The sequence below is a fragment of the Alternaria arborescens genome (assembly GCF_004154835.1).
Source record: "Alternaria arborescens strain FERA 675 chromosome Unknown contig_7, whole genome shotgun sequence".
Classification (NCBI taxonomy): Eukaryota; Fungi; Ascomycota; class Dothideomycetes; order Pleosporales; family Pleosporaceae; genus Alternaria; species Alternaria arborescens.
Window position 1 is genome coordinate 214,752 of NW_021167862.1, and position 25,035 is coordinate 239,786.

General features: G+C 51.5%; 12 protein-coding genes across 12 annotated transcripts; 4 read left to right on the plus strand and 8 right to left on the minus strand.

The window, feature by feature from the left end:
• Positions 1-177: 177 nt before the first annotated feature.
• AA0111_g3808 (hypothetical protein) lies at positions 178-849 on the plus strand (the record flags this gene model as incomplete). The annotated part of the gene is made up of 4 exons (XM_028649735.1): positions 178-437; positions 491-618; positions 669-773; positions 833-849. The coding sequence occupies 4 exons, from the start codon at positions 178-180 to the stop codon at positions 847-849; spliced, it is 510 nt and encodes a 169-aa protein (XP_028508677.1).
• A 729-nt stretch (positions 850-1,578) lies between these two features.
• Positions 1,579-2,157, plus strand: AA0111_g3809 (hypothetical protein; the record flags this gene model as incomplete). Its single annotated transcript, XM_028649736.1, has 1 exon — positions 1,579-2,157. One exon carries the CDS (start codon positions 1,579-1,581, stop codon positions 2,155-2,157), a length of 579 nt encoding a protein of 192 aa, XP_028508676.1.
• Positions 2,158-2,287: 130 nt separating this feature from the next.
• AA0111_g3810 (hypothetical protein) lies at positions 2,288-3,379 on the minus strand (the record flags this gene model as incomplete). Its single annotated transcript, XM_028649738.1, has 1 exon — positions 2,288-3,379. The coding sequence occupies one exon, from the start codon at positions 3,377-3,379 to the stop codon at positions 2,288-2,290; it is 1,092 nt and encodes a 363-aa protein (XP_028508257.1).
• Positions 3,380-3,720: 341 nt separating this feature from the next.
• Positions 3,721-4,812, minus strand: AA0111_g3811 (hypothetical protein; the record flags this gene model as incomplete). Its single annotated transcript, XM_028649739.1, has 1 exon — positions 3,721-4,812. One exon carries the CDS (start codon positions 4,810-4,812, stop codon positions 3,721-3,723), a length of 1,092 nt encoding a protein of 363 aa, XP_028508258.1.
• Positions 4,813-5,406: 594 nt separating this feature from the next.
• On the minus strand, positions 5,407-6,749 carry AA0111_g3812 (hypothetical protein; the record flags this gene model as incomplete). Its single annotated transcript, XM_028649740.1, has 3 exons — positions 5,407-6,540; positions 6,595-6,632; positions 6,683-6,749. 3 exons carry the CDS (start codon positions 6,747-6,749, stop codon positions 5,407-5,409), a joined length of 1,239 nt encoding a protein of 412 aa, XP_028508327.1.
• Positions 6,750-7,422: 673 nt separating this feature from the next.
• Positions 7,423-8,633, plus strand: AA0111_g3813 (hypothetical protein; the record flags this gene model as incomplete). The annotated part of the gene is made up of 3 exons (XM_028649741.1): positions 7,423-7,878; positions 7,926-8,471; positions 8,520-8,633. 3 exons carry the CDS (start codon positions 7,423-7,425, stop codon positions 8,631-8,633), a joined length of 1,116 nt encoding a protein of 371 aa, XP_028508259.1.
• A 336-nt stretch (positions 8,634-8,969) lies between these two features.
• AA0111_g3814 (hypothetical protein) lies at positions 8,970-9,805 on the minus strand (the record flags this gene model as incomplete). Its single annotated transcript, XM_028649742.1, has 3 exons — positions 8,970-9,253; positions 9,306-9,485; positions 9,541-9,805. The coding sequence occupies 3 exons, from the start codon at positions 9,803-9,805 to the stop codon at positions 8,970-8,972; spliced, it is 729 nt and encodes a 242-aa protein (XP_028508260.1).
• A 319-nt stretch (positions 9,806-10,124) lies between these two features.
• Positions 10,125-11,405, minus strand: AA0111_g3815 (hypothetical protein; the record flags this gene model as incomplete). The annotated part of the gene is made up of 5 exons (XM_028649743.1): positions 10,125-10,521; positions 10,585-10,727; positions 10,782-11,006; positions 11,051-11,155; positions 11,211-11,405. 5 exons carry the CDS (start codon positions 11,403-11,405, stop codon positions 10,125-10,127), a joined length of 1,065 nt encoding a protein of 354 aa, XP_028508261.1.
• Positions 11,406-12,527: 1,122 nt separating this feature from the next.
• On the plus strand, positions 12,528-14,381 carry AA0111_g3816 (hypothetical protein; the record flags this gene model as incomplete). Its single annotated transcript, XM_028649744.1, has 6 exons — positions 12,528-12,683; positions 12,747-12,925; positions 12,972-13,402; positions 13,455-13,474; positions 13,524-13,859; positions 13,911-14,381. The coding sequence occupies 6 exons, from the start codon at positions 12,528-12,530 to the stop codon at positions 14,379-14,381; spliced, it is 1,593 nt and encodes a 530-aa protein (XP_028508262.1).
• Positions 14,382-15,092: 711 nt separating this feature from the next.
• AA0111_g3817 (hypothetical protein) lies at positions 15,093-20,847 on the minus strand (the record flags this gene model as incomplete). The annotated part of the gene is made up of 3 exons (XM_028649745.1): positions 15,093-15,489; positions 15,545-20,138; positions 20,187-20,847. 3 exons carry the CDS (start codon positions 20,845-20,847, stop codon positions 15,093-15,095), a joined length of 5,652 nt encoding a protein of 1,883 aa, XP_028508263.1.
• Positions 20,848-21,796: 949 nt separating this feature from the next.
• Positions 21,797-23,224, minus strand: AA0111_g3818 (Short/branched chain specific acyl-CoA dehydrogenase; the record flags this gene model as incomplete). Its single annotated transcript, XM_028649746.1, has 3 exons — positions 21,797-22,163; positions 22,217-23,068; positions 23,133-23,224. The coding sequence occupies 3 exons, from the start codon at positions 23,222-23,224 to the stop codon at positions 21,797-21,799; spliced, it is 1,311 nt and encodes a 436-aa protein (XP_028508326.1).
• Positions 23,225-23,675: 451 nt separating this feature from the next.
• Positions 23,676-24,898, minus strand: AA0111_g3819 (hypothetical protein; the record flags this gene model as incomplete). The annotated part of the gene is made up of 3 exons (XM_028649747.1): positions 23,676-23,961; positions 24,015-24,765; positions 24,820-24,898. The coding sequence occupies 3 exons, from the start codon at positions 24,896-24,898 to the stop codon at positions 23,676-23,678; spliced, it is 1,116 nt and encodes a 371-aa protein (XP_028508256.1).
• Between the last annotated feature and the right edge of the window lie 137 nt (positions 24,899-25,035).

Below are 25,035 nucleotides of genomic sequence, written 5' to 3' on the forward strand. Positions count from 1 at the left end.
GCCCGTCGCTACTGCCCGAACCGTCTCTCACCCTCACGCATACGCCAGCTTCGTCGCTTTCACTAGCAGGACCGAGCTCACTCACCACCCGGGCCGCCATAACCCGTTGCATCCAAAACAAAGACCTCTAAACCACTCACCCCAACCGCGTCATACCACTCACTGCCGACCTTCACCATGGAAGGAGAGTCGGAAAATGCGCCGACCCAGAGGCAGGAGCCGCCTGTGTTTAAGGCCCCAAGGCTGGTCTCGCGCCCAAAGCCCCCGGTGCAACAAGAGGAGGAGATGGGCTCTGAGATCAAGCTGGGCGACTTTGAAGATGTCCATGCTCTGTCCGTCTCTGAAGCGCGCGCCGTCGTCACAGCCGTCCACGAGGCACGAAAGAAGAAGGACCCCGAGAACAACCCGCTGCGCGACAGGATATACAACGACAGCATGTGAGTCGTTGCGCACAAGCTGCAGGGTCAAAGGCCGGTGCTGACTGCAGCAGAACCATCACGCAGTTTCTCGATTACCTCGACAACTTCGCCCGGTACAAGGAAGAAGACAGCCTGCACTCCATTGCTGCCCTCTTCGATGCCCACCCCGAAATCTCCGTCGTCGAGAAGGCGCTGCTGGGTAATACATGAGCCAGAAGAGAGGAAGCGCTGTACTGACAACAGTGTTAGGAACGCTGACTCCGGATACCGCCGAGGAAGCCACCACGCTCATTCCCTCGCTGAACATGGACGAGGAAGAGCTCCAGTTGATTCTGGACGAGCTGAACAAAATGCGTGAGTTGGAAAAGATTAACAAGATGGTTACAGGCCTTTGAAGCTGACTTCTCGGACAGAGGATCGCCTTCGATAGTACCCCAATGGGACTCTGGATCACTACCTGGACCGTTTGGATGATACGGTGAAAGCGACCTGCGACCGCACTCAGATTGGTACACCTTTGCCCGCAGATAGCTTTGTCTAAATTGCTCTACTCCCACCTCGACGAAGCACAACAAGCATGCTGGATCGGGAAACATCGGCATTTGATCTGAAACCTTGTTCGGCTTGGCTTCGCAGCAAAAGTCTGGAGTTGCTTTGAAAAGGCAAGTATGGAACACTACCACTAGACTGTTGGGTCTGATCAAAACCGGTCGGCGAACACTTGCAACACTTGTCATGACGCATTGTCTTGCTCCTTGTGGGTATTCATAATATTACAAGCGTTCCATCCGTCGCGGAAGGACAAGAATGTTCCTGCACGCACTGTACGTTCTCACTTGTCTACGCGAATTCTGTGCTGCTAGTGAAACAAACGTGATTGCAACTCCATTGATGTAATTGTGCAGGTTCTAGCAAACTCCCCTGTGAATACAGAAGCCCCTGTGACTTGAGGGCAGGCGTGTTTGTGCGCCATGTAAGATCCCTACTACTAAATTAAAGACCAGATATTGCAGCATTTTGAATCTTGATGCCTATATCTCTACCACCTTTCAACATCACAGAACATTTTGTCGTCACCGTTCACTTTTATCATCACCACCACAAGTACCAAACTTCTTCAACCATCACATAAACCAAATCAACCTCGCAACAGTCCAACATGCCAGGCTTTACTTCCTTTCTGCTCGGTCACGGTCGCTTCTCTGCCGCTGTCCAGGACTCTACACCACCTGAATCCGACAACGAGCTCGAAACTGAAGCCTCCAGGAAGCGTCGTTTGCAACAAGAGCTTAGGCGCGCTCGTCAGGTATCTCGTATCTACAGTACCGTCCTAACACGCAAAGACACTGAACAGACTTTGGGGACGCTAAAGCAACTCGAATCCGATATTGATGCTCAGATCAAGAGCTTCCACGACATGGGTGTTGCGTCTCAGAAGAAGCGTAAAGAGATAATTAACGAATTCACCACGCGTGGTCAGTTCGTCCTTCAAAACGGTATCAAGGTATTAGAGCGGTTTGGAAATGCTCAAGGGCCGGTGCAGGTTCTTCTTGAAGCGTTCATGGAATTGAATAAGGTAATGGTAGATGGGAGACGGGAGAACGGGATGGTAGATGTTCAGGGTGTACGGGATGTCGTGGCGGTGTATCAACGGCAAATCAAGAAGCCGCTGGGTGATGCAGTCAAGGAACTTGGAAAGGCGCTCCGTAGAAAGGATGACTGGACCGATCTGGAGTAGGTGATCTGATGAGGATGGGACATCGGTACTGGTACATTACTTCATCGCTGAGGTTTAATTACTAGCTTGAACGTCTACCTCCATGTCAAAGAAATCCATCGACGCCTATCTCATCCTCAGATCTCGCTCTTCAAAGTGGGACAAACATTCTCGTCTCCTGCAAATTGTCAAAGAACATCCTGGTTCCTGTCATTCTTCGCCCCGTCTCTACTTTCGATCGCTCAAATACCGGTTGCATTTCTCTCCTCTGTGCTTCCTGCCGCTTCTCTCTATCGCTAATCTCGGCACTCCTTATTGATCCCCGATGAGGCACCGCAATCCGCATGTCTGTCTTCTTCTTATGCACCCTGGTCTGATAATGCTTCGCGGAATGTTTTCCGTCACTGGCAAGCTTCCCTTCGAAATCAGTGCCGCGCCCATACCCATGCCACTCAGCATTCGCGTGCGCCTCGCTCACCTCCTTGGGCGCATCTTTTTGGCTAAACATGCGCGAATGGTATGTCTCTTCGAAAACGACATGTTTGTCCTTTGACTTTGGCTTGCTAAGGGAAGAGCCCTTGAGTGCCGATTTGAGGGACTTATGGCAAATGCAGCGGTTCCGCTTCATCGCCTCGTTAGACCAGAGTGCGTCGTTTAGCCAACTGCTGTTGAGGGTTTGTTTGAAGCTACTGAGAATTTCGAAGAGGATCGCATAGCTATCCGCTATCAGTGGCCAGTATCGCTCTGAGACGACCTTCCAGCTCAGTTCCAACCGTGCTGAGTGCTCATCCCAGAGTAACCGCTGACGCGCCATAATCCTTGCAAGTTCTTCGAGTTCTAACCTAAATGACCCTTCCGAGTGGTTATTGCGTAGGCGAATGGTGAGGTTATCCAGTCGGTCGTAGATACGGCGGTGACGCTCTAGAATCGTCTTCATGGCGCGGCGCGCATGATCGCTTCCTTTGATCTTTGGGAGGGCTTCCATCTCTTCTTTCTGACGGGTCATGGAGCCTTCGAGCTCTTGGCAGGCTTGTATGAGGATTTGGACCTCATCGCGCGTTAGGTGCATGCCAATGATAAGCGCCTTGGGTGCTTTCTTCGTAAACCAAGACATCATTGGTGCCCAAATGAACGACGTAAAGAGTGTCGCGCAAGCTTTTACTGTGCGACTCAACGTGTTTGGTTCGCGCATACGTGGAACCTTGGGTGGCCCTGAGATCTGAGCCAGTGAGAACGAAGGCATGGGGGTAAGGGTTTGAAGCAGCGGAGGAGATTCGTCTCACGCATGACCCAAGAAATGCGGAATCACTTTCACTGCGTGCACAATGAGGCAATGGTGGTAGTACAGCACTGGCTTGACGCGCATCGTGAATCAACCTGTCTGGTGTAAGACATTACAAGAGGACTTGCGAAGAAGACGAGGATCTCCGAGACAGTGTAGGTTCGTGAAGCAAACGCCAGCGTCAGCAACCTCGGATCGTCTGGCAAGATTTGTGTTTGAGCAAGTCGATAGTAGAGTTGATGTGCTGGCTTGATTCGTGGATGGTATATGCTCGCCTAGATGACGTGACAACCCTAATACGCTCACATCTTCGCCCTGTCTCCATGATCGGCATTTACGAGAACATAACGATAACGCGCATGTCCCTCCTCCATGTCAACCACACTCTTATTCGCGTCCTTCATGTTGCGCTTTTGCACCCATGGCTTAACCCCCTTGTCAGCAGCGAATTTTAACATCTCCTCTATCTCCTTGGGGCTGCCGATCTGGCTACCTCCAATCTTGCACCCTTTACCAATGAGACCAAATGCAGCGATTTGAGGGAGTTTGTCTTCGGGCGCGCCGACTTGTATGAAGGATCCACCCGTGCGAAGGAGGCGAAGGTATGACTCAAGAGGCATGTCTGGAGAGGATACCGTACTAATGATAAGGTCTAGAGTCCGGCTATGGTTGCGCGCCCACTTATCGTCTTCAGACGTGGCAATATAGTCTGTTGCGCCCATGGCCTTTGCATCGTCGACTTTGTTCCTTCGTCGGCTTATCGCTACGACCTTTTCGCAGCCTAAAGCTTTCGCAAACAAGACGCCAAAATGCCCCAAGCCCCCTAGGCCTACGATTCCCACCTTTTTCCCAGGGCCTGCGCCGTTGTTCTTCAGCGGCGCATAGACTGTGATGCCGCCGCACATCATGGGCGCTGCATCTTCGCTCTTTATCCCAGCTGGTATTCTAATGGCGAAATGCGCTGGGACGCGAACATAGTCTGCATATCCACCCATGCTCCAGCTTCCATCCGGGTACTTGGCATTGTATGTGCCAACCATCTTGGTACAATGCTGTTCGATGCCTGCGCTACATTCCTCGCAGTCGTCCTTCAAGCAACTGAAAGCTTGTGCGCCTACGCCAACCCTGTCGCCCAAGTTCAGGTTCTTCACTTTGTCCCCAACTCGTACAACATTACCTACGATTTCGTGACCGACGCATACGGGATAGTGTGTCGCGCCCCAGCCAGATCGCAGAGTGTGTATGTCGGTGCCGCAGATACCACAATGGGAGACTTTGATATCGATATCTATGTCGTTGAACGGTTTGGGTTTGAAGGACGACCAGGTCATGTTGCCCTGCGCAGCATTCTTATCGTGGCCTAGCCAGCCGTGGAACTCGGAAGGGGAGGTCATCGCTGATGTGCTGAGGCCTTCGGAACTTGAAAGCGAGGTAAGATTGGTCGAGCTGTGTTAAGAGTGATGAAGCAACGCGTCGCAATGTCAGCTGCAAAGGCTGTAAAGATAGTATATGTCAAGCGTTGACATGGAATCGCGCTGTGGCCAGGACCGAGGATGGCCGACGTCATGTTGTTTGGACAATGTTATCCGAGGCATCTCTGAACGCCAGATGAGGGGTCCATAATTCACCGAGACAACACCAACAGTATCACAAAAGACTGCAGTGAATTCAGCATCGCGATATGAAATTATCGCATAATGCTAAAGTAGTAAAGAAGTGTTGGTGTTATACGCGATGCTGGTAATCGTGAGTACTGAATGCCCAAATTGGCGCTAAAGCGAAACCAACAGTCAGCACAGCACCGTAATGCATATGCATATCCAAGTTTTGACAGGGCATTATTAATCACATAGCTGCATCAATCGCAATATCGATATACCAGGGATTTGGGGTGAGGCTAATAAAGGGCCATGCATGAAATTGTTCGTTCGTATGGCAGACGGAGAAACCGTGGGTTGAAGGAAAGAGCATGCCGAAGCTGTCCTCCGCTAAGCATCGACCTTTTTCATACCCTTTGTAAAAAGAGGACTCTGCCTCACGCGTTCCCAATCATGAAGCATCATTGTATTCGCCGTACCGTCTCTAACCTCTCCACCCCCACGCCTAATCATCTCCTCTTCAAATGCATCTATCACGGCTTTTCTATCCTCGCCAGCTTGAATCTTAGTGATGGATTCATGCAGCTTTCCAGCGTCTGTGACCGAATGATTGAGGCCTTGCCCTCTCTGGTAGGTCATTGGATGAACAGCGTCGCCAATCATGGTAACTAAGCCGTGGTGGTTATCCCAACGATGGCCTTCCATTCCAGGGTCCCAGTCACTGAGCCCCAGATACCACACGGGAGTGCCATCTGGTGTCCACTCAAGCGCACTCCTCCACGGGTCGCAGAACTCTTTGGCGAATTCCTTCTGTTGTGCCAGTCGCTGAGCACCAGTCCAATTCTTGGTCGCCTCCTGCTCTTCCAAACTACTTTTCCACGAGATATAGTAGAAGAACGTCCAGGACGACGGATCATCTGCATCCGGTGCGTCATGCATGCCAAAGAAAGCAAAGTTGTTATTGGGATGCGCGCATGCTAGGTACAGCGGGTGAAAAGACCTCAAGAAGAGAGCTTGTTCCACGGTAAACTTACACTGAACAAAAGTGGCAGCATATGGTATGTGGTTGATGGCACCCAATTCGCGACCCAATAGAATCTGTCTGGTCGAAGAGCGAGCTCCATCAGCACCTACCAACATGCTTCCAGTTGCCGTTGTGCCATCGGCGAAATATACTGTGACTGATTGATTGTCGTTTGCATATGAGACGTCTTGTAAGCGCTTGTCGAACTGTATGTCAAGGCCTTGCATTAACATGTCGCGCAACTTGCTCCTTCGTAGGCGGTAGAAAGGCCCGAAGGTAATGGCTGCGACCAGATCTCCGGTGTCGCCTCGCAGCCACTTCAGCGTATCCTGCTCCTTTGTGGGCACGTTCGGGTCGACGGAAACACTCTGGATGCGATCCCACCAGCCGTCTGGCATGAGGCTTTTCAATGCTGGTGCACCCCAATGAAGGCCCATGTTCCAGTCGCGCTCGCCATGCTTTGCGCCATTCTTCTCGAAGACGATACACGGAATATTCGCCTGGTTCTCCGATAAGGCTACTATCTACGTTACGTTACACAGACGAGTACGTACTTTGCGAAGGCCTTGAGCGAGTGCGAGTCCAGAGGTTCCTGCGAATGAGTGAGACCATGCGCAGGTATGCGGCGTACGCGTCGCTTACCAGAGCCAATTACGAGAATGGGCAACTGCGCCGCACGCGCTTCGCCGTCAGTAGTTGATTTTTTCATAGCAAATAGCCAGAGATCAGCGATGTTTGGGTCATCTCTCAACCTGTTCTTCGCATTCTCTACAACTAAGTTCGAGTCTCCACAGTGGAAGGCCGCTCGGCCCACCCACCTTTAACGCACGCTGCGGCCCAGAACGGGCCGAATAGGACATGAACGGTGAGCTGAATGTCGCCCCATCATGTCGTTTACCACGACATTCAGCCCATCTGATGCGGGACGTATACACCTATATACAGCTTCTGGAGGTAGTTGTTATGTTTAATATCGACTTACTGCCTCCGGAGACCAGATTGTTCGTGCAACATCGGCAAAGAGAAGCAATGATCTCGCTTACCCTGAACCGCTCAACTGACATGCATGCGATGCATCAACGATGCTTTTGGCGCGCGTTGTGGAAGCGTATGCACGAATAGCAGTAGCCGGAGGAGCAGACCGATCCGCTTGATCTGCTCGGGGATGCTGCGCGGACGCGGCGGCGACGCCATCGCTGCACAGCTCCACTTTCTCAGAGACCCCTCGCCCATTGACAAAGCCACCAAAGAGGGACCAGAGTCAGCACCAGCAAATTCCCAGTACATCGGCACCAGAGTTACCAATATGTAACCTGTTGGTTTCCGGGCTTTGAGGCTTTGATTCTCCACACCACCATACCTCACCCGCGAATCGCGCAGCCATGGCATCTTCGTCGTCGCAAAAGCCATCCGAGGGCATCGGCATGCATCATCAAGATAGTGCCATACATCTCGGCGACGGCTCGACGTCGCCATACCCGCAACAACCAGCCCCTGAACACCACCATTTGTCGACGGATTCCGAGCCCTCACCACCCAACAACGAAGATGAGGCTGGCTTTTCTTCAGACTCAGCCTTCGACAGTGGAAGTCTCCTTGGCGACGAGACGAATTCGCTCGCGTCATCCATTCTTAACCATCGTATTGAGAATGGACGGCAGTACCACGCGTACCGAGACGGCGCATACTGGGGACCGAACGATGAGCTCGCCAAGGAGATATTGGATTTCGCTCACCACATGTATCTCTTGACGCTTGACCAGAAATTGCACCTTGCGCCTCTACAAAACCCACAGACAATACTAGACTGCGGTACAGGTACTGGCATATGGGCGATTGTAGGACATACCTCGCTTGCAGTATTGCTTCATACTGACAGTCTCAGGACATGGCAGACCAATATCCTTCTGCGATCGTGACCGGTACCGACCTTTCTCCCATACAACCCGAATGGGTCCCACCCAACTGTCACTTTGAAATCGACGATGTCTCGCTCGAGTGGACATTTCCGCCGAACCACTTCGACTTCATACACATTCGCGAACTCTTCGGTTGCATACCAGACTGGGACTTCTTCTTCCAGCAAGCCTACCGACATACCAAACCTGGTGGCTGGATAGAGATCGTCGAGCACTCAGTGTGCCCTATATCCGACGATGACACAATGGGTCCAGATCACTTCTACCATACGTGGGGGAAGGTTGTTGTTGAGATGGGCGATCGTTTCGGCAAGACCTTTACCATATGGGAAGAGAGTGCCGAGAGGATCAAACGAGCCGGTTTTGTGGATGTGACGGTCATGGAGTATAAATGGCCTATGAACGGCTGGCCAAAGGATAAGGATCTCAAGAATATCGGACGATGGAACCAATTGCGGTTGATGGACGGGGTCGAAGGCTTCATGCTGCGATTGTTGACACAGGTCGGAGGTGTGAGTATTAACGACGAGCTTATCGTGGGCATTACTGAACAACTCTAGTGGTCCGTTGCACGAGCACAAGTGCATCTAGCGCAGATGCGCAAGGAGCTGAAGAGCTACCGCGCTCACGCATACTTACCTGGAACCGTTGTCTATGCCCGGAAGCCACTATGAACACAAGTGCTTCGCATGTTGCGCTAAGGCAACATTGGCAAAGCTTAATCAGACATTTCAAGACGCTGTCTGTACCTGCATTGCGGTCTGCCCACGCATCGATACGAATTAGCCTCACCGCAATCCTGCCACATGCCGTTGAATCTTCTAGGAGCGAATGCACATATACCCGGCTGGGCACTGGTCATACACGTGTGAAAGATGGAAACAACGTCGGAAAGAAATTTACCATCCAATATTGGGCCTATGAGGATGTACACACTGCCGAACGCCTCCCTCCTACAGGATCACTTCTACTGGACATCGATATGCCTTGTTTCAGTTGAACTTTCCACTCTAAACGAGGTGCTCCAATGGCCGCTCATAACGAAGGAATATCGACGGCCGCCTGACTCTAAGAGCTCGGACAATTGAAGGACTGACACTTGCTGCAGCTTTCCCGCTCAGTGCTAGGACATAGGCACGCTGTCTTGCATGCCTGGTCACCATTGCAGTTTTGTTGACAGGCGTAGATAGCGGACCGGCAGACTTGGCAATGGTCGATTGGGGGTGACTCGGAGTCATTGGTGTCTGCTGCTTGAGCAGTGGTAGAACAGGTGGTAGTCGAGCACTTGTGACAGCTATCCTGGTTGGTGACGGGACAACTACATGTTGTTTCGCAAGCCTTGTCACCGCGGCAGTTCTGTCCACACGTGTAGACAGCGGCCCGGCAGACTTGACAATGGTCGATCGGAGGAGACTGTTGGTCGCCCACAGCAATGCTATCTGAATCGGCGATCGCGGAACCAGCAGATGCTGTGTCACATTCAGTAAGCTCCCACTTGTCGCAGTCTTGAGGAGCCTTGACGCATCCTGTCTTACTGTTAGCATAATTGGAAGCGTCGAAAGCCTTTTGCTGTTCACATACCCTGTTGACGACAGATTGATTCTGGGTTAGAGTGCAAGTACCACGCGCAATAATCTTCGCAATGCAATCCTGGCGCGCACTGCTCGAGGCAAGCTGGCAAGCTGGCGTCACAGCCCAGTGCTACGCATGCGTCGTCACCAGCCTTGCCAATAACGCCGTGTGAATCGGGAGCGCCTTTGTTGTAATCAATGTCCTTGCGGGCGACTAGATCAGCATTTGCAAAAGCTAGAAGACCAGTAACGAGGATGATGGCGTTGAGCCTCATGGTGACGTTCGGGTATTGGTTGAGGTGGTATGGTTAGAGAAGGAAGGTGGGAGGTATAGTCGTGGAAAGAGTTTTTGGCTTGCGAGGTGAGAGCGCGTTGTTGACGCTACGTCACTGCTCTCGATGAGGAAAGAGTCAGGTGGACTACGCGGGACGTCTAAGCGTGCTGCGTGGGAGTGAAGGTGAATGAGAGATTCACGCCAAAAACATACAGCAAGATGATTTGGAGTCCAACGAACTTTCTGAGATAATGGGACACTAAACCTGCTCGCAATGAATAGTTGAAGGTACTGTAACAAAAGAGACCCTTCTTTTGTAGTTATCTTCCAATCCCTCCGATATCTCGCAGCTCGATACTCGGTTCTCTCTTTACCACTATTTCCTTGCGTACCCAGATATCGATATCCTTGTCTCCTTTCACGATCGATGGATCTCGACTCTGTTGACTGGCAATCTTGACATAGCTCGACAAATGGCCTGTACGAACTGCAGATGCATAGCTTGACGTAGTAGCAACACCAGCATGGTTGGCGCTCCAGAGGCCCGAGTCGAGGCTCATCATAAAAGGTTTCAGGAAGGGGATCGTTGTGGTCATGATGCTAGCGACTTGAGCTACTTGTCCGCATACGACGATGCGCCAGATCGAGTGAAGAAGGTCGCTTTGTGGGGGTAGGCTATGGATATATCCGATCTGAGCAGCGGAGGCGAATACGACACTACGAGATTTCCATGTCAGCGCAAGCTCGGTGGCAAAAGGATGTAACGGGGATGTGGCTTACACTATGCGTGACCAAAAGCCAGTGACGAGTGTCAGGCGTTTCTCCGATGTAATCTGCAGCGGTAGTACCATCAGTGTCGGTACAATTGCAAGCGCAAGGTCAGTCGTGATATTCATGACAGCGTTGTACGTTCGTATGGCGCACTGAAGTGAGTCAATTCGGGATACGAGCTATACAGAACTACCGGTCGAACTCACGATATCCATACATTTTGGGTTCGTAATGTCCCATCGCTGTGGTGATGGACACTGGAAGGCGAAGAGAAAGACAGCACTCAATCCCCATAACAGCGTCAGAACGCCCGTTGCGCGCATCATCATCTGGTGTCCAGCGACCGGTGTCACTGACCCAAGAGAGACGAGCAGTGAGCCTTTGACGGTAATGATGGTAAGCACGCTCAATATCTCGCTGCTGAACAAAGCCTAAAATTGTCAGTGGTACATTTTAATGACTTCACATTATTCACCTTCCAGGCTCCGTCAATTTGATCTGGTGAGAGACCAGCCTGTAGATTCCCGATAGGCTGACCAGCAGGACTAAGAAGTGTAGCTGCCTGTCCTACGGACAGAACCTGTGACGGTGTCTGTCAGTGAGAAAACTTGTCACCCTTCTTCTCAAGCACTTACCAAAGCGGCTAACAGTACGAAGTCAGCTCGTACAAATTGCCGAGCCATAGCTTTCTTGGTGGCAAACTGCGCTGTAACAGCTAATATCGAGAAGACGAGAAAGAGCCATGCCAGAATCTGAATCAACGGTGCTGCATGGCCTTCGTGGAATGCAGGACGCTTTCCAGCGTCCATAGCTTTGCGCTTAGAAAACATGCTAGAAATGCTGATCCCAGTGGTGGCACTGATGGTCTAATTGTTGGAGCAGCGTGATCTCAGGATATAGTTCAGCACATAGGGGACAACTCCCTGTTGCCGTTATCTCTGTGCCTCATTCCAACATTCCCAAATCACATGGTGTCCACGGATGATGCCAGTGTCATAACATGATCCTGCTCGCATCTCATGTCACTCTTCCATAGAGGCGTTCCTATGTCCACACAACTGGCATCACCCCCACGGATGTAGGTGAATCTTCCGACTTCTTTTGTAAACCTGCATGACTGGGCAACAGGCAGGATGTCGAGTACGTAAGGGGAGTTGTCTGTCTGTTCTTAGCATACGGACAAGCTTGCGCGTTCGTGACAAGCATATCATATGCTTGGCACGGTGTCATAGGTCGCTTAAGACGCCTACGCCTCATTCGTGCAGATGTGTCATCTTGGAGCACCAATCAGACGGAAATCAGAGGACACGGACACCTTCACAACTTGCGGTCACGAAGCAAGACGGCAGGCGGCGGTACGAGGCTTCTGGTGAAGAGGATGGGATCTTTGTATGACCATAGCGGCTACTCTGGGCGCAGCCAACACTAGGTACCGCTCGGGACGGTAGCGTCCGCGGTATCTAGGGCCAATTCCACCCGAATCCCGCAGGATGCGTATCGAGTCAAGATCGTCGCATTGAGGTGGGGGTTATATTGTTGAGCTGGAAGGAGTAGGGAAGTCTACGACAGCTCACGCAGTACACTACATGTGTGAACGACTTTTCGAAGTCTTCTCGGTATGCAAACAAAATTACGAACCTGGGTTTCACATCACTTTGTCGATAGGTGGGTTCTGCACAAGAACGGAAGATCTAATCATCATGGAAACTCCGTTATCAAGACACCCTGCGGCTTCTCATGCGGCACAAGTTGCGGCACAGCATGTAACCTGCTCGATTCGTCTAGCGAAACAATCTGGATGAATCTTCGCATAACCGACGTATGAACGCAACGCCACTAATCACAGCGACTTTAAGAGGCTGAGATCATATTTTGTTTTCTTCGCATTCATCACAGTGTTCATCACTATCTCTTGTGGTAGGCTTGTTTCTGTGAATACTTCACCTGAAGCCATGGAACTTGGCAATCGGTCGAAGGCTGAAGCAGTCGCTTCTGCCGTCGAAGAAGCTGGCCACGATGGTTACACTCGAGATGACATGGACCTTATGCGACTGGGCAAGAAGCCAGCATTAAAGCGTAACTTCGGCTTCATGCAAATATTGGGCTTCGTAAGTTTTGAGTGCATGGGATGAACAGAGGCATACACTGACTATAAATCTTTACCATTACAGTCATGTACCGTGTTGGTGACCTGGGAAGGTATACTCCAAGTTTCCACTCCTAGTCTGCTGAATGGTGGTCCTGCGGGTGTCTTCTGGGGCTACATCCTTATATGGATTGGTTCCATCTCCATCTATACGGTCTTGTCAGAGTTGTCTTCGATGGCACCCACCGCAGGTGGGCAGTACCAGTAAGTGACCCGATCTTATGGACCTTCATAGCTGATGCGTTCTTAGTTGGGTCGCCATGTTGGCCCCACCGTCATACAGAAAGTTTTCAAGCTACATCACTGGATGGGTAACACTCATCGGCTGGCAGGCCACCACCGCTTCTTCAGCATACCTCGCAGGAACTATTCTGCAAAGCACAATTCTGATGTGCGACTCTGCTTACTCGCCAAAGCCATATCAAGCAATGCTGCTGGGTTGGGCCGTGCTTGCATTTGCAGTCGTCATCAACACTGTTGGAAGCAAAACCCTCGCACATTTCGAAGGACTGATCTTGATACTGCATTTACTAGGCTTCTTCGCAATCTTGATTCCACTTGTGTATCTTGCTCCTCATAGCGATGCCTCAATCTTCACCACATTCGTCAACACCGGAGGTTGGTCGACACAAGCGCTTTCTTTCATGGTTGGACTACCATCATCAGTCTTCGCACTTGTTGGTAAGCGAAGTTCTTCGTAAGACCTGTTAGGCCTTAGTGCTAACCATTGCAGGTGTCGATTCATGTGTTCACGTAAGTCGTCGTTCAGCTGGTTGCCCGTCAGCGTACTAATTCCTGACAGATGGCCGAAGAAGTCAAGAATGCGTCAAAGGTGGTACCGCGAGCCATCCAGATCAGTGTATTGTTGAATGGTACGCTGGGCCTAGCAATGTTGATTGCGTATCTTTTCTGTCTTGGAGACTTGGATGATGTACTGGAGTCTTCAGCGACGCTTGGGTATCCCTACCTATACGTCTTCTTGAAGGGCACCGGGTCTGCTGCCGGGGCTGCGACCATGGCTATGATCATGTGGACTCTGGGTGTCTGCTGTCTAGTCGGCCTGATGGCTGCCACTTCTCGACAGATGTGGTCATTCGCGAGAGATAATGCCCTGCCATTTTCCGCTCAAGTTACCAAGGTGAATGCCTCTCTTTTGACTATTCTAGTATGGCTATATTAACGCTGACAGCTCAACCCCCGCACATTCATACCCGTCAATACAATCATGATCACGGCCGGGATCTCGGTACTTCTATCCTTCATCGCACTTGGCTCGTTCGTTGCTTTCAGCAACATCGTCAACCTCAGCATCGGTGGGCTCTACGCCTCATACTTCATCGTCTGCGCCTTGCTTCTTTGGCGCCGTCTCAAAGGCATCAGCCCGCACAATCCACAGGCTGCCATGGTGGGACCGGATACACTGCAGTGGGGGCCTTGGAAGGTTCCCGGCGCATTCGGTGTTGCCAATAATCTGTTTGCATGCGTGTACCTATTCGTACTGTGGTTCTTCTCTTTCTGGCCAGGCTCTGTGGAGGTCGATGCACAATCGATGAACTTTAGTTCTGTCACATTTGGGGGGACAGTAATCTTCGCTATCGCCTGGTACTTTTTCAGAGGCAAGAAGACATACGTCGGTCCAATCGTTGAAGTGGGGTTGTAGTTTTGTGGGTGCAGGCTTCCAAGGTTTGCGAAAGCCCAAGATGGACATCTGTTCGTCAGGCGAAAGGTGAACCATGCAGCTGTCGTGCTTCAGCGAGGGTGGTCTTTTCTATTTCCACATGATACATATAGACAGCAATAAAGGACCAAGAAACAAACAATGTCTTACATAGCTTGGGCTTGGTGGGTCAAAGATGTTGGTGAAGGCCCCAGTGGCAGGCCATACTCATCATTTCCACGGCTCGCTTAGTTATTTACGTCAATAAGTACTAGCGATCAGACTTTCCATGATTCTCAAAAGTGGCGAACTAGAATGTGGCTATGCGAGGCAGATATACGCTATCGGAATTAGCCCTGGTGTCGGCTTAAAATACATCCGAGATAGAAGGCGTTGATGAGATTGAGAGAAAGGAAACGGATTATGACTAAATGCCTCATGACTTCTTGTACAAATGTAAAAGCGACGCTAGAGACCTCCCATAGAACCGTTGGTAACCAGAATACCTGACCCGTGAGAGTCGACCCATCCAATCTCAAACGCACAGAAACACCCTGAAAGACGAAACGATAACCGGTGTACAAGAAGTAGAACAACGAAAACAACAGCAATGGAAAGAAAAACACTATACGGAGAAAGAACATGGGCAGAGCACGAAGTGGAAAGAGACAATTGACTGAAAAGAACAAAACATCAAAGACGAAAACAGAGGTATCACGCATCCTTATGAAACAAACTCCGCAACCCAGAACTCCACCTTCTCACGTGTCCATGCCCCCTAGGCGACACGCCCGCATGTTCATCACCAACACTAGTCGTAGGGCGATAGCTCAGCCTGTTGCGCAGACTATGACTGGTCTTGGGACGTTCAGGCGTCGAAGGTGTAGCTCCCTTATCGGGATTGATAGGAGCAATATATGTGCTGTGCCGTGAGTTGGCGCTCATAGTGGTTCGAGGCGAGAAGAATGTGTTCGAGGTGGTTTGGCGAGTGGGTGTTTGGGGGGATGAAGAGCCAATGCGCGGGGATGGTGAGGTGCGGGCTTGGTCAGTAATAAGAGGATTAGGAGTCATTGGACGACTCTTCTTTCGGAGAAGGTTCTGGGGTCGTTTGCTGGAGGTTTGTTAGTCATTCATTCTATTGCGTGATCCTTCCATGGGACACTCACGTCTTCGTTTCCTTCTCTAACCGGTGGAGTTGCGCATCGGTGTCCCTCAGAGTTTTCTTGAGGTTGTGTCGCGACTTCTTCATGCCTTTGAGTTGGACTGCCGCATCATTGCGTTGCATACGTATCTTCTCGACTTGCATCGCCCACGAGTCAAGATCTTCCTCGTGGGAGACGGTGCTGGCGCTCGTCTGTGGCCTTTCAAACTGCACGCTAACGTGGCCAATAGAACTCCTCGCATGAGAAGAGATGGGGCTAGAGGGTGCAGTATCGTAAGGGCCGTCCTGGATAGTGATGTGACGTGGCGAGGTAGTCCTGTTGAGCTCGTTCGGCTCCTCCCACTCCTCTAGGACGTCCAAATGTCTGATTTTCTCTTGCAGCGTGGCAACCAGTTTCTCAAACGCCCTCTTATCATCCCGCAAGCTTTGCACCTCTTTCTCCAATGCATTGTATGAAGCCGCATACTCGTCTTGATGATGTCGCATCTCTTCAATCTCAGTCATCTTCCTCTCTAGCTCGGCCTCGAGGCGAACAGCCTTGTCGTGTTTACCGTCTAACTGTCGGTGTTGCTGTTGCTGCTCTTCGAACCTCTTCTTCAAACCATCGTACGCCGAGTTTAGGGATCTTATGCGATTGTCTGAAGATGACCCGAGCTCTCCGATGTACTTCTCCTTCTTCGATAGCTCCTCAACCAGCTTCTCCTTGCCCTTCTTGAGCGCACCCAATTGGCGCGTCTGGTCGCCGACCTGGTGATGGAGATCTGAGTTCTCGTTGATTAGGATTTCAAGTTCGTTATTCCTCTCATCCAGTCTGCGCTTGTATTTCTGCTTCGAACTCTTTGCAGCTTCCAACTTTGATTGTGACTCTTCCATGAGCTCATGGTAACGCCTTTCAGTATCCTCAACGGCAGAGTGAGCATCAGCCATGTCTGCTTCTACACGCTCAAGGAAGGCTTCCAGCTGTGCATTCTTCTCACGCGCGGTATCCAATTCTTCTTCCGCCGAAGTAAGACGAGCGAGCAATTCCTTCTCAGAGGAATCTAACTTGGCGTTCGACTCCCGAAGAGACACAAGCTCCTTGTCGGCTCCGATCAATTTGTTGGCAGCTTCTAGGCTTTCCGACTCAGCAATAGTCAGCTGCATCTGGGCAGCTCTCAGTTCAGTCTCAAGCTCCCCGTTTCGAAGTGACGCTGTTTGGGATGACTCCTCGAGTTTTACATGAGCCAGTCGAAGGTTCTCTAGCTCTTTGCTGCTAACCGACAACTTGGAAGCCAAGCTGAGTCCTTCCGACTCAGCAATGTCAAGACGCATCTGTGCAGCTTGGAGTTCGGCCTCAAGCTCTGCGTTTCGATGTGACGTTGTTTGAGAAGATTCTTCGAGTCGTGAGTAAGCAGATTTGACATCCTCTAGCTTCTTGCTGGTAGCTGACAGCTTGGAGACTAAGCTAGTGCTGTTTGAGTCAAGTTCATCTATCCGCGAGCGCATGTTTGTTAGATCGTCTTGGAGAGATTCAGCACGCTTTCCAGCGTCGACTACCTTAGCCTCCAACTCAGCTTTTGCCTCTCGAAGAACGCCTAACTCTTCATCTTTCTCTGTAGTAATTGCCGAGTCTTGTGCCTCGAGCTCGTGAAGACGCCGGCGCATATTTGTTAGGTCTTTTTCAAGAGACCCAACATGCTGTTCAGCGCCATCTGCCTTGCTTTCGAGCTCGGCTCTAGCCTGACGAAGGGCGACTAGCTCTTTGTTCTTTTCCGTGAGCTCAGCGGCGACGGAGGAATTCTGGTGTTCGAGCTCTTGGAGGCGAGAGCGGGTCGATGAAAGCCCTTCTTTCGTACTTGCGAAGGCAGTCAATGTTTTGCCCAACTTCTTTTCGACGTCATCCTTGAGCTGCCGAAGAACAGATAGCTCTTCGTTTGTCTCTGTAAGCTCAGTAGTGATGGAAGAGTTCTGCGACTCGAGCTCTTGAAGACGGGAGCGAGTGGATGAAAGGCTCTCTTCTGTGCTTGTAGAGACAGTCAATGCTTCGTTCAGTCTCTTCTCAACCTCGTCCTTAAGCTTTCGAAGGCTTTCCAGCTCTTCCTTCGAATCTCCTAGTTTCAACGTGAGTTCAGCGTTGTGTGCATCTGCCTCGTCTCTCTCAAGACGAGCTGTACTGATGTCCTTCTCCAGTTGTGCATTGGCGGTAACGATACTACCAAATTGACTCTTGATGTCCTCGTTGGTCTTTCGAGCAGCATCCAGCTCTTTCTCCAGGTCTGAGTTGGCAGCCTGCGTCTCTTCGAGTCGCTTCTCGGTAACTGCCTTCGCTCTGCACATGGCTTCAAGCTCTTCTTCACTGGATGCTAGTCTTGCCTCCAGCTGTGGAATCTGAGCTTGAACCTCTAGTAGTTGGGAGCGTGCAGATTGTAAGTCTTCGTCAAGCTTTTCGCGCGACGCTTCGTCGGCCAACAATTGATCCTCGAGCTGGCGTTTCGACCTTTGGAGTTCTACTATCTCATTGTGAAGCTTTGACATCTGCAAGCGTACTTCATCACTCTCAGACTCATTCTTAGCCAGTTGATCTTTCACTGACTGGAGCTGAGCTTCGAGATCTGATTTTGAGCTGTGGGCGTTGTGCAAATCCTGCTGCACTTGGTCTCCAGTAGCCTTCACCTCCGCTAGCTGTCCACGAAGGTTTATCAAATCCTTTCCAGAAGTCTCGCCGTCCAGCTGCGCGATTGCTAACGCTTTTTCAGATTTTAGTTTTGCTTCGAGGTTATCTTTGAGCGCAATCTCCAGCTCCAAAATGCGAGCCTTCAGTGAGTCACATTCACTTGTCGTGGCAGATAGTTGTGCACCGAGACGACTCTTAGCCTGGGTGCTTGTGTTCAGGTCACCCTCGAGTTGAGTGATCCTAGTCTGCAAGCTGTCGCGGTCGCTCTCCGTCCATGTGAGTCTTGACTGTATATGGTCGATTTGACCTTCAATGTCTGTTTTCGATTGAAGTGCTTGACTGAGCTCATTCTCAACCGCATTTTTGGAGCTCCGCACACTATCCAACTCTTGTCGTAAAGAGGCCTCCAGCTTCTGTGATGATTCGAGAACTGACCGGAGATTGAGCATGGACGATTCCAACTCGCGAAGATGTTCGGCGTTCTTCTGGATCTCGACTGCATGTTGCTCATCAGCTACTTGCTTTGACACTTGTACTTGGTTCAACTCCTGCTCCAGGTGCGACACTCGCTCTTCTGACGTCTGAAGTTTTTGTTGCAACTTCGACTTGACAGACTGTAGGTCAGCAAGCTCGGCATCTCGCATCCGTACATCTTCGCGGAGTCTAAAGAGCAATTGTCGGGCATCTTTGAGATCGGCTTCAAGCGATGCCTTTTCGTCGTGGAGTTTCTCTAACTTGGCCTGGTTACTAGCATTAGACGTCTCCAATGATTGAGTGCGCTTGGAAACTTGTTGCAATTCTTTCGTGATAGCGTCGTAAGAGGCACGCAGATCTCCTAGCTCGGTTTGGAGGTTGGTCTTCGATTCGGTCTCTCGCTTAAGGTTCTCTGACGTGGCACGCAATTCATTATAAATATCGGCCTTCTCGGTTCGCATAGCCTCAAGCTCTGCAGTCAAGTCTTTACTCGCATCGCTCTCAGCCCGCAAATTGGCTTGGACCTGCTCCACTTCCTTCTTTAGAGCCGTCAATGCGTCTTCAGTGTTCTTGCTCGTGGTTTGCGAATCATGGAGCTGCTCGCGCAGCGTAGAGATAACACCTCCACCGATCTCGATTTTACGTAGGTGCTCAGCCTCGTCCTTTTCGTACTCAGTAATCTTCTGCTCTAGACGTGCAATATGTTCCAGTCCTCGGTCAAGTCGCTTGCTCAGGTCTTGGCGTGCGCTTTCCTTTTCTGCGAGACGGTCTTGCAACGACGATTCGTGGCGATCAGTAATCTCCACCTTATTCTGCAAAGAATGTAGTGTTTCCTCCAGAGTTGTTGTGCGAATCTCAAGTTCCCTAATCTGAGCATTCCGTGTGCCGAGGCGGTCATCCAGATCTACCTTTTCCTTTTGCAGCGCTTCGATCGTGTGCTGCATGTCCCCACCCTTCTGCTCCCAATCTGCAATTTCAGCACATTTAGCCTGCAAATCCTGCTTCAGTTTCTCCTCTGAGCCTACTGTAATGTTCAGTTGCGCCTTGGTCGACTCCAATATTTCTTGTATCGCAGATCTCGAACGCTCCAAAGCAGCAATGCGGGATTGATGACTTTGGATCTCTTGTTCTAGACCTTCTCTTGTCGCTTCTAGAAGCCCGGCATCTTCCTTACTTGCTGCACATTCACGTTGTAGCTGCTCAATGCGGCTTCGACAAGCAGCAAGAGCTTGGTCGGATTCGCGTTTCGCTCGTATTAAGCGACTGTCAGAAGTACGTATCTCGGAAGGACTCGACAAGCGAGGGGTGAGCTCGAGATCTAGATCGTGCCATGGCGAGGGAGACGCTCGCGTCGGAGTCCTCGGCGCAAGGGTAGGACTGTCAAAGACACTTGATTGCGTCGGCGGAGATGCAGGTGGTGAGATGAACAGACCTCTAGGTTGATGTTGAGGTTCAGATTTGGGAGACGAATCTGCACAATTAATCAGCAAAAGACAGTACCTGGATGTAGTATACTTACATTGGAGCGTCAGCATAGAGGCCCTCTCCAATGCCTCAAGGATCTCTTTGTTCCGTCCTTCTTCAACTCTCAACGCCCTCTTCAATTCCTCCACTCGCTTCTGTGCATCTTTGCCCTCCAGGTAGTTACTTGTCCTACTCTTGGCCAGGTTCCGCGCTGTAGTTGCAATCTGCTTCTCCTTGACAGATATATTTACGGCCATGCGGAAGGCAAGACGTCGCAAAGAGGAAACAGACCGCTTTGCCTCAGCTCCGGCAACCTGGTGAGCCTTGAGTTCGGCGCGAAGCGTGTTCCGCTGGGATTTTATATAGGATAGATGCGCCCAATTGGATATAACAGTAGGCGCGTCCTCCTCCTTGGGTGGAGCCTCTGTGCTGTCCCTGCCATCGTGTTCAGGTCGCGTGGACTTTGAAGAAGAGGGACCCCAGTGTTCTAGCATGAAGCTGTCGGTCATGGACGATACAGAACGCGACAAGCTGGAGAGTGGGGTAGAAGACGGCCGAGAGCGTGGAGACGATATCGACTTGCTCTCCTTGGGGAAGTCGCCAGCGCACTTTTGCATATCGAGGAAGCTTGCTGGCAGGATGTTCTCCAGGCCAGAATGTATGCGCCCGTTGGCACTTGGACGGTCCTGGTCCTTAGCCTTGGAGCCAGACGCCATGGTGGGCGGTGGGTTATGCGACCATGAGGTGACCAGAACGCGACGTGCGCCAGAGGATGATCAAAACTCTGTATGCAATGTGGCTGGGGAACTGCTGCAACCGCCGGATTGCGTTGGCGCTGGGCAACTGTGACGGAACGGGCTAAAGGAGAGTTGGGTAGTGGGCCACTGTCACGCGAGATTGCGGGCCTGAGAAAGAAAAACAGGGGTATGATAAGGATGCAAGAGAGAGTGTGTAGGATTCGGATGCGGCTATAGACTCTATAGACGACGTGTGAAGTTTGGGTTTGGGCTGACACGACGAGACACGCGCCTCAGGCTTCGAGGACGGGATGGGCAACAGCCGTCGCACCAGGGTGAATTATGACGCTGGAGCAGCTCCGACCGTCAGTGGAGGGCATACCATGGTTCTTGCGATATTTTCCGGTCGCGAGCGTTGGCGCACTTGGGTAGCATGGATCTTCCCAGGCGGCGCCGACGGTGGGTCGATAGTGGGGAGACATGCCCCTCCGGAAGGTGTCTTCCACGGTATCGTCTTCAGTGCAATGGCCATGCTTCTTGCTCACCAACTGCGGATGCGCGCGGGCACAGAACGGGTGACAAGTCGCATGTGAACGCGTGGCTTGACTCGTAGGGCATATGAACAAGCCGTGTCCCAATGGCAGCGATGTCAAGATCGAGAGTGGCTGCTGTCTGCGCTAGGCTGCTTGCGGTGCATGAGGTAATGATGCATCCCCCGCTGCGATCGTCCCAGGATCGTTAAACGAGTCCACGATCTGCTTCATCGCGTCGGCCTATAAGTGCTCCAATATTTGTGAGCACAAAGCAACAACAACTATATTGCTTCTGAATATCGACATCGCGAGCGCCGCCTTGCTACTCGATCTTGTGCTTCTGGAAATGACGACGACGTGCATCAATCATGCTATACTTTTTATTGTTTCATCATCTATTTGGTATACTTCTTCTGCAGGTGCTTGCCAATAGTAGTCAACTGAATGTTGCTGGTTCCTTCGTAGATGGCACCAATCTTGCTGTCCCTGAAGTATTTCTCCGCAAGCCCCTCTCTGACGAAGCCCATGCCACCCATCCATTCGATTGCCTGTCCGGATACACGTCCTGCAACCTGCGATGACATGAGCTTAGCCATGGCAGCGTCCATGATGAAGTCCTCGCCAGCTTCCTTCTTGCGCGCAGCATTGTAGACAAGGGCGCGAGCGGCTTGGATCTCTGTCCAGGCCTGGGCGAGCTGATGTTGCATACCCTGGAACTCGCCGACGAGTTGACCAAACTGCTTGCGGTCGTTCCACACGTAGCTGGGGCTGTTAGTACTTGGTCCGACATGTCTATAGGTAACGAGTGTACTCACCCTGCGGCGTTTTCCCAGGCGCCGAGCGCAAGGCCAGTCATTTGCGCTGCGATACCGATGCGGCCCTCGTTCAACAGCGCAATGGCGTACTTGTAGCCCTCAAATTCCTTGCCAAGCAGGTTATCCTTGGGAATTTCAACGTCGTCAAAGTTGATGACGCAGGTACTGCTGGCTTTGATGCCAAGCTTCTTCTCCTTCTTTGCAATGGAGAAACCCGGTGTGCCCTTCTCTACAATGAAGGCAGTAATACCCTTGTACTTCTTGCTAGGGTCGAGGTTGGCGAAGACAATGAAGAAGTTGGCTTCGACACTGTTCGTTATCCACATCTTGCTACCGCTGATCTTGTATCCATTGTCGGTTCGTGTGGCTTTGGTGGCGAGCGCAAAGGCGTCGGATCCTGACACGGGTTCTGAGAGACAAAAGGAGCCGACTGTGTTTGTGGCCAGCTTGGGCAGCCACTCCTTCTTGATCTTCTCGGATCCATATTTGAGAATTGCAGTGTTGACGAGTGTGTTGTGGACATCGCACATGACACTGACACTGGGGTCGACACGCGCCAGCTCCTCGATGGCGATAATGGCCGATGTGAAGTTCATGCCTGAGCCACCGTATTCCTCGGGAATCTCAATACCCATGAGGCCTTGCTCGAAGAGTTGCTCGACTACTGCAGGGTCCATCGACTCGGCTTCGTCCATGTCTCGCGCCTTGGGTAGGATGACATCGTTGGCGAACTTGGAGACGGATTCGCCCATGAGCATTTCCGTCTCGGAGAGGTGGGTTATGGGCGTCGGTGGGACATCTGAGATGTCAATGGCTTCCCGGCGGACGGCAGTCGTGGAGAGGCATCGTAGTCTGGCGAGTCGTCATGTTAGCATTAATATATTCATTCGCCTTGATGGTGGGTGCATGAACATACTGCGGGGCGGCGCGGGCTGCCGGTCGCAGCGAACGCGATGAGGCAGTAGCAACGCGGGTGAGGGGTCTTAGTGATCGTGAGAAGGATGCCATTTTTGCAGTATTGTGTCAAAGCAGAAAGAACGAGTGTGGCATGTCTTTCACATCAGACACGGCGGACCGCTCACATGCCGAGGCAGCTTAAAGTTAGCCGATGCATGCCGTGTGTCCGGGGTTTGCGGAGAAGCATGCGTCACATGCCAACCAACACTAACTCAGAGCTCATTTTCACTAGCACGCCACAGAGACGCAATCTTCTTAACCGCGCGACATCAAGTCGTGGTATATTGCAAACTAGGCACTACAGTATAGCCTTGGTCGACGAAAGCAGCGCAAGGGTATATAAAGCATGCATGAAACAAAAAAACAACTGATCGTAACACTGACATAACAAGGGAACAACAGCCTCTATTCAACAAGCTGCCTTCCAGCTGCAAGGAAAAAACCCCATCCTATTAAAGAGATTGTATATCCGCAACTCCAACATCTCCTCTCGCAATGAGCCTTAGACGCGGTTGTTGGACCCCATGGCAAACCTGCCGGCTTGCATCTGAGCCTTGTACTCGCTGAGCTCCGCAGCCTCCTTTTGCTCCTCAGCGAGGAGAGCCTGGTGCTCTCTCTTGCCTTCGCGACGCTTCTTGATGCAGCAGAACAGGAAGACAGCTGCGCCAATTGCTACAGCTCCGAGGACACCAGCAATGATGCCAATCTTGGCGCCCTTGGAAAGGGTTTCAAATCGGTTCTTGACACCGTGGGGAGACTGGATCTCTTCGAGCACCTCGGATTTTCCCCTAGCCTTTGTTAGTCTCACATCATATTGGCATAGGAGCGCGAAGAAACATACTCGATGACCTTGACCTTCTCCCAGTCACCAGACGAATCCATGTCAGCCCATGAGTACTTCGCAGCGCCGCTTGTGTAGTCTTGCGCGTAGACAGACTGGATCGTCATGGTGTATGGTCCCTTGGTAAAGTCTGTCTTGCCACCAGCCCACTCGACAACACCAGGGTCGTTCTTGTTGGGGTCACCAGCAGCCCATGCACCAAGGCGGACGTTCATGGGCGTTTGCGGGTACCGTGTTCCATCTTTAGCCTCACTGGGGGTGAGTGTCCTGACCAGTTTGTCGTCGACATACCACTCGATGCGTTCCTTTCTCCAGTCGATAGTGTAGTTGTGGAAGTCGTCCTGTGGGTTGAAGCCTTGGTCGAAGTCTTTTCCGCGATCGTAGGTCGTCGTGTCACCCTTGCCGAAGTAGTTGGTCAAGATCATCTTGTCGTCGCCACGGAACTCCCAGTCGATCTCATCGAGCGCCTCGGACTGCAGGATAGCACTGGAGATGATACCCGTGCCCGTGGCCACCTTCATGACAATCTCGAGGCGACCAAAGAGCATGTAGAACACCGAGTTCGCTGTGGGGGAGTCGCCCGATCGCTCAATGGTGAAGGTTGCACCCTTCTCGACCCAGTCGATCTTGCCCTGGTTAGGCATCTTCCAGACCTTGTCATCGTTCGGGATGCCAGTCTTGTTCCAGTTGAAGGTGACGTTTCCGCCGAGCGCCTCCATGTCTGGACATCCTGTGGTGTTGAGAGGGTAGCCTGTGTCGATGCATCAGTATATCAGTCGCAGGCAATGCGCCACACGTCACATACAGTTGGTATGGGTTTGCGCAGTAGTCGTAGAGATAAGGCCTGCGATAAGTGCAGCCGTGGGAAGGGCGAATGACTTCATCTCGGCGGATTATGTCGCTATGTAAGCACTATGAGTACTGAAAGAGTGTGATTCGCGCGTAGACCAGACGCGCTGTAGGTGGGTGTAGCAAGGAGTGACTGGGATAGTGAGGGTTAAGTAAAGAGTGGATTCTCGCG